The 12,235-nt window shown below is 38.6% G+C and overlaps 1 protein-coding gene across 3 annotated transcripts in view; it reads left to right on the forward strand.

Annotated features, from left to right (window-relative positions):
* The window catches only part of WDR11 (WD repeat domain 11), a 37,395-nt gene that overhangs the window by 13,348 nt on the left and 11,812 nt on the right, over positions 1 to 12,235 (forward strand). For 2 of the 3 annotated variants that reach the window (XM_050339285.1, XM_050339302.1), the window contains 9 exons: positions 334 to 513; positions 1,597 to 1,681; positions 6,350 to 6,456; positions 8,304 to 8,379; positions 9,842 to 9,950; positions 10,250 to 10,374; positions 10,716 to 10,863; positions 11,658 to 11,764; positions 11,904 to 12,018. In XM_050339285.1, coding sequence (XP_050195242.1) covers positions 334 to 513; positions 1,597 to 1,681; positions 6,350 to 6,456; positions 8,304 to 8,379; positions 9,842 to 9,950; positions 10,250 to 10,374; positions 10,716 to 10,863; positions 11,658 to 11,764; positions 11,904 to 12,018 — 1,052 coding nt within the window. The remainder of the gene's footprint in view (positions 1 to 333; positions 514 to 1,596; positions 1,682 to 6,349; positions 6,457 to 8,303; positions 8,380 to 9,841; positions 9,951 to 10,249; positions 10,375 to 10,715; positions 10,864 to 11,657; positions 11,765 to 11,903; positions 12,019 to 12,235) is intronic. The other variant, XM_050339295.1, reaches the window with a different exon arrangement.

Raw genomic sequence — 12,235 nt, forward strand, 5'->3', positions numbered from 1 at the left:
TCTATTGCTGTGTCTGAGACAATTCACTGTATTTCTAGAGGTAGATTGCACTTCACTGTCTGGGCCTGAATTCTGGAAGAAGGTTGGAATTATTGCCCTTGCTTTCTTTTCTTACTTTTTTTTTATGTCCTTCTTAGTGTTAGTAAAGAAAGTTAGTACTTTAGAATTAGTAGGAGTGCAGTTTTCCAAGAAGTTTCACCACACAAAGCTAAACAGGAGGGCACGTGTCTCGTGCAGAATTTGTAATTTTTCACAATATAAGTTTCTGTATCTCATAACTTTCCACCACATCTCTGATGAAAACAATACTAACAAGAGCTTTTAATTTTGAAGCAGGGCAAGGTGCAAGTGCTGGAGAAGAGCAGCTGAGGGGTTCATTTCTACAAGAAGTGCACCTCAAATTCCTGCTGACGGGGCTCCTCTCGGGGCTCCCTCTGCCTCCCTTTGCCATCCGCATGTGCCCGCCCCTGACAACCAAGAACATTAAACACTATGAGCCAATCCTGGCTGTTGGTGAGTCCTTGAATAGTTTATTCATTGCTCTGAAGACAATGTATTACATGCACATATATTTGCTAACACAGAAGAGAAAAATCTGCCTTTTGATCCCATGTAACTAATTAAAATACCGACCCTTATATTGGTTTTCATCTGTGATAGTCCTTGCATTCTTCTCTCCTGCCTTGAGTTTCAGCAGTGCTACCTGATTGTATTTATCCTTTCATTCACTATGCTGCTGGTCTGTTGATACACTCAGCATTTTACATGCTGCTCTCACTTCATTCTAAACATCAAGAAATACGGATTTCTGCAGCCCTGCATTCCTGGAAGAAGTAAATGAACTTTATTTTTGCTCTGACGTGAATATCTAAAAATACACTTTGAAGCATGTTATTTTTCCTGGATGAATCTATTCTGTCTCATTCCAAATGTAGTTAAACTCATGTGGATATTAGAATAGTTGCCAAATAGATGGGTATAAAGTGCATTTACAGAAAGGCACCTGAATTGCTCTTTAGGTATCCAGTGTTGTATTTCATGAAGTGATATGAATATAAAGAAGTGCTAATAGAAAATCATAACTTTCAGTGTTTCTGAAGGTCTTTGATGTAGCTGAAGCTCATAGGTACCAACTTACTGATTTCTAATTTGAAAGAGGTCATTATTTCAGGGATGAAAAAGCAGAATTGCTGTAATGATTCAGTAAGATCTGCCTGTGGTTCTCCCCTGGCATTATTGGTGGATAACAATTAATACATTTCCTTGAGGCATTTCCTCATCTCCAGGAATCAGAGCAAACAGAAACACTCCTTTCCTCTGCAGATGGGTGGGTTTGTTGTGAAAATGCAAGAAGAATGAACAGATTTTCCCAGGCTCTATAAAAGGTTCCAGAAAAATCTTGATCCAAGTGGATATCACTGGATGGGTTCAATATTCGGGATTTTAGTGCTACAAATCAAAGTGCCTTTTCTAAAATTGTAAAATGTAATAGTTACAGGAATTTTATAAAAAAGAGAGAGAAATAGCTGCAAACCCAGCATTGTCACTAAAGAAGACTAAAATGTGTGTCTATATTTTTTTAATCCATTTTTATAGGCACGAGTAATGGCTCTGTCCTGGTGTTTCACCTTACAAGTGGAGTCTTACACAAAGAGTTGAGCATCCATTCCTGTGAAGTCAAGTAAGATTTTCATTTTAATTCTTGCTATAATTCTTCTAGGAAACAAGTAACTAAAACATCTGACTCGTGTTACAGCAGCAGTGTGGGTGTCCTGTTCATGAAACTCAGGGAAATTTCCTGTAGAGGCTTTACCCCAGCAGTGTAAGCTGCAAAACACTGAATTGGAATGAAATTGGAATGAAAATGCCACTGAGACAAATATGAGCTGCTGATCTAGGATGCATATCAGCTCCTTCCAGTCTCTTTAGTCACTGGAGTACAAAGAAGTCTTTTTAGGACAAGAAACCTTTTTTCAGTGCCTTGTTTATGTAACAGTCAGCACTCGTGGCTTGTGTCCTTTGAAATAGTTGTGGGTTTATTTACTTTGTCCTCCTGGGGCTGAAATGGCTGTTGAGACAGATCTAGTCCTGACTGAAGTAAAAACAGTTGTATTGTTGGAAGATTTTAAAGAGTGAATGTAGGAATCAGTATTAATCCACCCTGAGAAGGAACAGAGTAAGTTTGAAGGCTGTTGTGCTGTGTGTTTGTGTGTGCACACTGGCAGAAGTTTTTGGATAAGTAATGGCAAATATTCAAAATGGTGCTTGCTGGATACATATTTCCAAACAGGATACATATTTCCAGACAGAGTGAAGCATGAAAATGAAATATTTCTAGGACTAATACTAGAAAAAATTTATCTTAGAATTGTGTCACTAAAGTCTTTATCTGATTAAAGTCTGCATTTTACTGTGCACTCCCCAAAAGGTAAGAAAAGGAGAGGTGACTGAGAATAGGTAGCTCTGAGAGTTTATTATGGAAACCTGCTTGGAATCTACCACAAAAATGAGTTAAACGTAGTTATTTTTGTGGTGTGATTAGCTGGAACTGTAAGAATAGAATTCCCCTTTTGGTTCTGAACCATTTGAATCTTACAGTTTCACACCAACAACTACTTGTGAAATTATTTTCATTTTATTTTCTGTTATGCAGCACAAGAGGACAGCCCTTTCTTTATTGGAGTGATTATAGAATTCAACATAAAAACTGCTACTAACATTTCACAGATTAAAAAAATTAGGATAAAGAGGAGGAAATAAACACACTTCTGAAAAAACAAAAAAGCTTTGTTTATTATTAGAAGTATTAGTTTGGGCTTTTCAATTTGTCCCAAGTTTGCAGCTTTTGAGAAACTTCAGGAGTACATTTGTCTTTCTAGCAACTGTCTTCAATAAGTGGTATTTTTAGAACTAAAATAAAATGTTTGTGAATTCCATTTAACCATAAGATGGTATGTGGGTAAGTCTTCTAAATATTTGTTCTAATTTCCTCAATCCCAGCCTTAACAGTCTGAATGAGTTTCCAGAGAATTTTTACAAGTTTGAGGGAATGCTTCAAGCAATGTAGTCTGAGGCACGGCGGTTCTTTTTGACTTTAATTAATTGTGCATGGAGTGCAACAGTTTTTTCTTCCAGTGGGAATTCTTTCTTTACCTCTAAAATGCAGATAGATTGGATAATGCCTCTGTATCTGAAAATATACCTGCAGGGAACATCATTATTTTAGTATGGAATTGAGAATACCCTGAAATTATAACTCCAGGCCAGCAGAGTTTTCAGTGCTCTGTAGTCTGAGAATGTAATAAAAGTAAGGCAATTCTCCTTTACAAATCAAGTGTGCCAAAGTAATGGGTTGTTTGGGTGTTAGCAATTATTATTTTTTTGAGATTTAAAGTGTTCTTTTGTAGAAGCTACACATGTATTCATAGGCCGATTTTTTGTGTTTGTTTGGATTTTTGTTTTTTATTTAAACTTTGAAATTCTGTGTTGTGATTAGGACAATATGTTTAGAACTGTGTAAGTAAATACTCTTCTGTTGAGTTTAGTTTTATTTTTATAAGGAGATGGAGGCAAGAAGCAGCAGAAATGGTTCAGAGAGGGAAAGAAATGAGGCTACTGCTGGGAACATAAGTGAGGGAAAAACAAGAATATGGCCTGTGTGCTGTGGGAAAGAAGCTGTGAGCAGGTCAGACTTTTGTCCTTGAGGGTACAGAGAATTCCCATAATTCTTATTACTAAGGGGAATTAGAAAAACCACAAAATACCAAAATCTGATCCCTGTTCCCTGCATGGACCAGTCTAAGCTCCTGTGGCAAGGCAGGAGATGATAATCCATCTGCAGTGTAGAGAAGAATATATTTGAGCCATGGAAATAAAAATGCCTCCAGTGTACTTCTAGTGCAGTGGCACATTTGCACCTCTCAGTGCTGCTGCTTTTTCACTGAAGCTTTCATTTTTAAAATTAAAATCTCACTGATTGTAACGAGAATGTTCATGGCCTGCAGGCAAAACTTGGGAATTATGGCATTACATCCAAGTTTTAGCAGTTGAATTGAAGCTGCTTTAACATTTGAATTTAAGCTGAGTGCCCTTTGGGAAACTGCTTTGCAAACATTCATCACCTCCTTGAAAAAACTTTCCTTGAACAGAGAAATTAGAATGAAAAATATCTACTACCACTTCAGTCCCACATATGGTTTTATTTCCAATTTTATCTTTCTCTTTTCCTTATAATCCTTAAATTTAAGTAGCAGCTGCCATGTCATAAAGTCACAACAATCCATTCCCAACCAGAAAAGTAATTTGTGTTTCTATCCACCTCAGTACCCTCTGGAATTTGTTTGCATTGGAAACATTAATCAGAACAACTGAGTCTTAACTGCTGCAGTGACTGAGAGAAGCTGAATGTACAGAATCCCTGAATTTTATATTTGAAAAGAGTGGATTTGGTCTGAGCAATAGTTGGCAGCTGAATGTAACCCTTAATTCTGGTGGGCAGAGGTGTCTTCTGTGAGGAAATGGAGCTGTTCCAGTAGGGGAGCCACGACTTGTTTCCTTCCTAACAGTTTAAACCCCTGCCTTCAGTGCTTTAAACTCAATTTGCTTGTTTGACAGGAACAAAACTGCTGTTGTTTCAGGTGCAAGCAGTTAGCCAAGCTAAGGGTTCCTCCTGATGATGAGTGTCTTGGGTTTCTCTGGGTTTTTATTGGTATTGACAGATGGCCAGGCAGCAGCAGAGAAAAAAACCTGTTAAACCTGAGCTGATGAAAACTAGAGCTGATGAAAATGCTTCAGGTCTTTGAAGGAGAAGGGTGAATAACTCCCAGCAGTAACAATGCATTGTGAGTTCCTGGGCTTTTTCCAAAAAACATAGTGGAGCAGTAGATAAAAGATGGAAAGGTGTCAGAATTCCCATTTCTTCCATTTCAGAAAGCTCCCTGGATTTACGACCCTTTGGAGACTTGCACTGTCACACCTTACTGCAATTGTAGATTCCTAATCAGTCATTCCTGTGATGTTTCAATTAATCATCGAGTACTTCTCATTTTGATTGAAATTATTGGTTGAACTTTCATAGGTCCTGCTGGGAAAAAGGCCGGGTCTTAAATTTTTAAATTCTCTTTAGGGCTTAAGGGATAAAAGCTTCCTGTGCTTTTAAAGCTTGAACTAAAACAATAAATATGGCTGTAAATTGTATGTGCAGAATATTATGGGAGTGCTTTTTGTTTTCACCCATCTACATTACATTTGGGGAACTTCTACTTAGTATAATGTGAGTTGGATTTACTGACATTAAATCATAAACACTGGTATTTATCTTCCTCACATTTCACATTTATTCTTGCAAAGCACACCACGATTTTACAGTTGAGGTAACAGAATACTTAGTTGTCCTGGAAACAGTCCTTAAGCAATCTGTGTTTGAAGGATTTGAGGAAAACCCAAATCCTTTTATCCATGTTGAAATGCCAGTTAGGCATATTGTGTGTGTTAGAACAGTCTCAGTTTTCTTTTAGGTTAGTCCCTTGATTTATGTCACAGATCAAGCCCTCAGCAGGTTCTGCAGGCACGAGGGGTGTGAGTGAAATGAGGATGGAGGACGATTTGCTTTTGGAACAGTACCACCTAGTGCCACTTTCTGTCCTCTTGGTGCTGTTTGAAGATACTGTGGATCCTCAGAATTTTCATGGAGTCCATCTGTGCTGACAGTTTGTTGTGGGCAGTGTAACCTCCCATCCTTGCAGCACTCCGAGGTGATTTGGTTGGGAGCTGCCCTGGGGTGATCTAAAAGAATAAAAAAAAAATCACCAAGTTTTCAGGTTTTTAATGATAGCCTTTAAAATCTCTTCAGGGCCTTTCTTTTTTTTTTTTTTATCATCTTTATGTCTCTCTGGGCTGAAGGAATGAAGTCCACCCATCCTGCTATCCATATAAATATTTCTCTGTATGCTGGCAGATTTGAGTTGTTTGATAATAGCCACTGATTTAATCAGAGCAGTGCTTTCAGTCCCCTCTAGAGCTGAGTATGTGTGAGGGATTTCTGCAAAAGTTGACAGTGTTTTTAGCTGAAATTTTTCCTTTAACCAAAGAAGAGCTGGTGTGGTCTGAAAAGAAAGCTGCTCTTTAATTTAATTTAATTAACTTTATCTTTACATCATAGTTGTAAATGCACACCTTATTTTTGTACTTGAATATCATGTTTCCACAAAGTGTAGAGGATTACTTTTGCACTGGTTTTTTGAAGGAAATGCACCAAAAAAAAAAAAAAAGATTAATTGTACTTCAGGCTATTTTCTGGCCACTGAAATATTTTGTCTAACGTGCTCCACGTCCTCCTTTCTGCTCCCAGGGGAATTGAGTGGATCAGCTTGACTGGGTTCATTTCCTTTGCCACATCAACCCCCAACAATCTGGGGCTGGTCAGGAATGAGCTGCAGCTGGTGGATCTCCCAACAGGTGAGTGTTTCCTCAGGAATGTGCTCCAGGAGCTGACAGATTTGCTGGGCAGTGACAAGCATGAGTTCTTCCCTTTGTTTTTTTTTTTTTTATTCCTCCTGCTGTCCTGAGAAAATGAAACAGCAAAAAAAGAGCTTTGATTGTTTTTGCTCTTCTGTCCTTGTGAAGCCACGTGGTGGGGTTTGTTTGATGCTCCACAGATAGGCCTGAACCTGATCCAGAAATATCAGCAATTGTCAGCAGGGGGTTTAGAAGGAGCCACAGAGCACCTGTATTAGTGGGGGATTTGGTTCACAAAATGCATCTGATTCCAAATGTGTATTTTCAGAGTCTGAACTCACTGCTTCACGTGCACCTGCAATAGTGTTGTGACATTTACTGTGGTTTCTGTTGGCAACAGATGATTTTCCAAGGTAGATCAGGCCCGTCCATGGCCAGAATTTGAGTGTGGGAATGTGTATAAATTGGGTATTTTAGTGATAAAATCTGAGACTTTTAGAAAGAATTGGAAAGGTTAGAAAATAAATCACTTTTTAAAAGGTACTGTTGATAGCAAAATGAACAGGTTGTGTGTGGTTTTCAGCTATTCTGGCCTCCCAGTGGATGACAAATATATTTGTGATTGAACTCAATATTTGCTCAATACTAAGAGATGTAACTGGGGAGATTAGACAGCCCAAAATAGGAAGCACTTCAATAATTATAAATTATTTTTGAATGTGAAAACCTGGAGCCATTTAATTTCTAATTGAAGAGCCTGAATGGCTAATTCTGAATTACTTTATGTAGCATGAAGTGATCTTTTTTTTAGTGGAGTTTTTTTTGAGCTGATGGAAGAAACTCAGTTGTATTTCCAGGATGCTGCACAAAGAGTTTATTCTTGTAACTTGACATTCTTTTAATTTTTTCCATATACTGTCTCTTGTTCAATCTGTTTCAAACCCAAACTAAAAAGATAACACACATTGTGAAATTAATCTCATGTAAAATGGGATTCTGCCTGTGCACTCAGTATTGAACATTTCTAAACAGAACTGAGACCTTACTTAGCATAGGGTTTGCTTAAAAATGTTACATTTCCTCTTTAAAGCTTTCAGTGAAGGAATAGCAATTTAACTGTTTGATTGTTGCTTTTCCCATCACCTGTGTGCCCAGCTTTCTATTTTAGGGCTAAGAAAACTGTGCTGATTCGTGTTTACTTTATAAACACCTGCACAAAATTCATATTTACATTTCTGAGCAAAAAAAAAATGAAAGAAAATGCCTCAGGTGCTTCATCACTAATGAGAAAGATAGAGCTGGAAGATTTCCTGTAGCCTGGCCTCTGACATGAGAGCTCTAACCAGCATTCTTGATAACTGCATCTTGATAACTACATAATATTTAGTAACAGGCAACCCACAGGAGTAGCTAAAGTTGAAAAGCTTGAATTTTCCTTGCCAGCTGAGGAGAATGAAACCCGCAGAGGAGATGCTGTGGTGCCCCTGTGTTTGTAGGTCATTTATTTTAATGATAGGGGTAACATCTGCAATTCTGCAACACTCTGTGCGAGTGGGGGAAAATTTTGTTGGGAGTAAGGTTTTATTTTTTGGGGGGTATAAGGTTATAAATTCTTAGGGGGATAAGGTTATAAATTCTTAGGGGGATAAGGTTATAAATTCTTGGGGTTTGTTCTTTTAGCTGGCAAGAAAGAGAAGGTGACAAGAGGTGGTGGGTTACTTGGGGGTGCTCTAGCTTGGTGTGTAAACTATTTCTGTTTGCAAAGAGAGTTGTTGATAAACTCTTGCCGTGTTTATGTTGAGTCTGGTAACTGTTTCTGTGTTCCCCCTGCTGTGTTTGTGTCCCAGGCAGGAGCGTTGCGTTCCGTGGCGAGCGAGGCAATGACGAGCCGGCCATTGAAATGATCAAGGTGTCTCATTTGAAGTGAGTGGAGCAGCCCTTGGCAAGTTTTTGGTTTTTATTCTGCTCCATGAGGATCCTCATGGCACCACAGAGATCCTAGGCAAAAAAACCACTTTGGGATGTGTGGAAAAATGTACACCAGCATCAAGAGAAAAATACCTCAGAATATGAATTCCAAGTGCAAAAGCTGTGAATGTTTCTGTGGTTGACTTTGTAACTTCAGGATCCAACCACATGGCAAGATCAGTCTTTAGAGTTTTATTTCTTTTAAAAATTGTGTTGACTGAACGGGCATTTTGATAATTTTAGGGAGAATAAAAGTGCTGAACAGTTTTTGTCAACTTTGATTTTCTTATGAGTTACTTCTCTTTTCTGTAACTTAAACCTAACTTAAAACTAGGAAGTCTGGCATTAAAAATTGGATGATTTTTCAGGTTTATTAGTTTTTCTAAGTATTTCACACCTTTATAATAATTGTTTACTGGAAAACCAGATGTGAGATATAGTTGTTTGAATAGTCAGCTGATAAATGACCAAATTGTTTACTATCAAATCCTCATTATTTTGCCCTCAGGCCTGTGACAGGAGACCCTGGTCTTCACAGTATCAAAAATAATAATAGCACTACTCTGGGATATTACTTCCCTTTCCTGTCTAAAGGAAATTAAAGTGGTGTTGAATTTAATGAAGTATTGTTTCTAAATCTGAAAAGTTTTTTTCTTTACAATGGAGGAAAAAAATGGATGTCCTCTAGTTTGCATAGGGGTATTTTCAGAAGTATGTATACATTTCAGAGAATTTGGAAGAGTTCAAGCATATAATGGTCTTACTAGCATATTAAAAATTAAGAGCAGTCACGGGCTTAGATGAAGAGCAGAGAGTGCTGAGTGAGAACAAGGAAGGGTAGTTCATTTGAATAGAGATAATTACAGTGGCAGAAAGTCCATATTCTGCTCAGCCTCTCTATTTTCAAGTTAAATGTGAAAAGTGGCAGATTAAAGGTATTGTACTTGTGCAGCTCCTCAGATGAACAGTCTCAAGACATAACTGACAAGTGGAAGATGGTTTTATGTTCATTTATTCCTGGATTAGGCATCTGGATTAGAGGAAAAAATCTGTCCAACCCTACACTTTTGGTGTGTCTTTCTGATGCCTCGTGCAGTCATCAACTCATGGCCAAATTAGAGGTACTGCTGCTTTCTCTGAGCTGCTTCCCTGGTCCCCTTTGCAGTAATTGAGCAGAAGCACCTGACAGGAATTGGTGTTAGCTTTGAGGAGAACTCCTTTTCTCAGACATTCTCATGCTCTTCAGTAGCTCAAGGGAATCACAAGCTTCAGAGGGGGATTTGAGCCAAATTAGTTTGCTCTGCTTCCTCTTGGGTTTTTGAGGGTTTCCACAGTGCTGATATGAACAATATACGTGAAGTGCTCAACCTAAAATGGAATGATTACTTTTGCTGTAGTAAATTCTCATTTGTTTTAGGCAGTATCTAGCTGTGGTATTTAAAGACAAGCCACTGGAGATCTGGGATGTCAGGACCTGCACTCTGCTCAGAGAAATGTCTAAAAACTTCCCTACAGCAACTGCTTTGGTAAGGAATAAGTGCTGTTACAGTTTATCAGATGCAGTAAGCCGAGATAGTAAAAAAATCTTTGAACAATTTTGTAGCCAAATGTTTTGTAGCATATACACATAAATGCTTTACCATACCTGCTTCACCATTTTCATCTGTCATCATAAAGAGGCAAGACAAAAGGGAGGCACCGGTGAAAAACCTGGGCTGCCCCTCGGGTGATGGAAAACAACCTTCTTACAAATCATCGTCAACCCACAGTACGTTCAGGGAATAAACATTTGTCTTCTGCGTTTTCCCTGGACCATTTTTCCCAGGAATGGTCCCCTTCCCATAACCTGAAAAGCCTGAGGAAGAAGCAGCTGGCAGCCAGGGAGGCCATGGCCAGGCAGACAGTGGCATCAGACACTGAGGTGACCAGCGTGGAGTCCTCTGTCATCAGGTACCTGTCACTGTGCCCTGATGCTCTTCCACAGCACTGCTTGTTTTTCCACCCTGTGGAACAGAATGTTTTTGAACTGATTCTTGAGTATGTCACAGGCAAAGCAACTTCATGGTCCTCCCTTCAGGTTTTATATGTGGTGTGTCTGTAGCCCCTTGGTTACCTCCTTCTTGAAGTAAAACTGTTACTTGGTTCCAGGCATTTTCACTCTCTCTTCTAGATAAATTGCTTTGAAACATATCTGGGGTTATTTTGTGCTACCTGTCTGCACTAAATGGAATTTGCCTCGCAATTCTCATGTAAGAAAGAAATAATTATGTCTCATTGTGTTCTTTTTCAAGCTTGTTACAGGAAGCTGAAAGTAAATCAGAGCTGAGCCAGAACATTTCTGCCAGAGAGCACTTTGTGTTTACAGGTGCTGATGGGCAGGTTTATCACCTCACAGTAGAAGGAAACTCAGTAAAAGACAGTGCAAGAATTCCTCCTGATGTGAGTTCAAATTTTCTGTATCATTGATGCTTTAGTTTTTTTCTTAGCTAGGAGTGCCTGAAAAAAAAAATCAAGAATATGCTTTGTAGCAGCGAGTGGTCACTAATGCAGTAGTTTGAAATCTGTAATACAAATTCCAACTTCAAACTTGTAACAATTCTGTTTTCACAATCCTATCATTTTTTTTGTTGAAAACATCATTGAAATAAATGATTTTTTTTTTTAACAAGTTGGAATCTTCACAGGGCCTGACTTGCTTTCTGAATAAATGACATGCCATATTTTGAAGTATTTTTAGTAAAGCATATACAAACTGTTGAATAACAGGGGCAGTTATTGAAACACGATTCTGTTCTGCTAATGGATTTTGTCTTATGTCATAAGGGGACTTGAAACTACGAGTTTTAAGTTTGTTCTTTCCCCAGAATTCTTTCTCTTTTAAATTGTTCTTGAAAGGCTTTGATACTTAGAAATGGGTGTTCTTTTACTTTTGTTCCCTTCTTTAGTATATGCTGCTGTTTTGAATAATTTGCAACAAGAGGCAGAGAAGTGATTTCTGTTGCTATAATCCCAAAATCTTTTACAAGGAAATCTCTTTGGAAGCATTTTGAAGCAAACATGACTGACTTGAGAAGTGTTTATGTTTGATAGAACTGTTTCTGTTTTAACTGAGTAGAATTTGTTTTGGTTTGTGTTTGGTTTTTTTTTAATGCTGAAACCAATGTTGAAATGTTTATTCCTATGTCCCTCTCTATTAACCACAAGATTTTGTTCTGCTGCTTGAATATTTTCAGGGAAGTATGGGTAGCATTACATGTATTGCCTGGAAAGGGGATATACTGGTTCTTGGAGATGTTGATGGAAACTTAAACTTCTGGGATTTGAAAGCCAGAGTATCCAGGTATGAATGCAGATCAAGTCTGTCCAACAGGACGTCATGAGTGGTAGAATTTGGGCTTCTTTCATCCTTCCTCGTTTTTGTTCTCCACAATATCAGCTGGAGATTGATTGATACCAACCTTGCCGTGTCCTTTCCTCAGGGGGATCCCCACACACCGAAGTTGGGTGAGGAAGATCCGATTTGCCCCGGGGAAAGGCAACCAGAAACTTCTTGCCATGTACAACGACGGAGCAGAAATTTGGGATTCCAAAGAGGTGGGTTTGATGTGCACTTCTTGTCAAAGCACACACTTTACTTCTGAAAATCAGGGAGTAAGGTTTGCTGAGTTATGATTTCTTGCTGCCAGTTGTGTGATGAAGCCCCGTGGCTGGGCCCAGAAGACTTTTACTTCCTATAAAGCATTTTTAAGCTGCCATCAATGGAAAGTCCCTTTCACTCATGAAGGTGACAATGTGTCTGAGTTCCTCTTTG

Source organism: Myiozetetes cayanensis, unplaced genomic scaffold, assembly GCF_022539395.1.
Source record: "Myiozetetes cayanensis isolate MyiCay16 unplaced genomic scaffold, myiCay2020 scf10, whole genome shotgun sequence".
Classification (NCBI taxonomy): domain Eukaryota; kingdom Metazoa; phylum Chordata; class Aves; order Passeriformes; family Tyrannidae; genus Myiozetetes; species Myiozetetes cayanensis.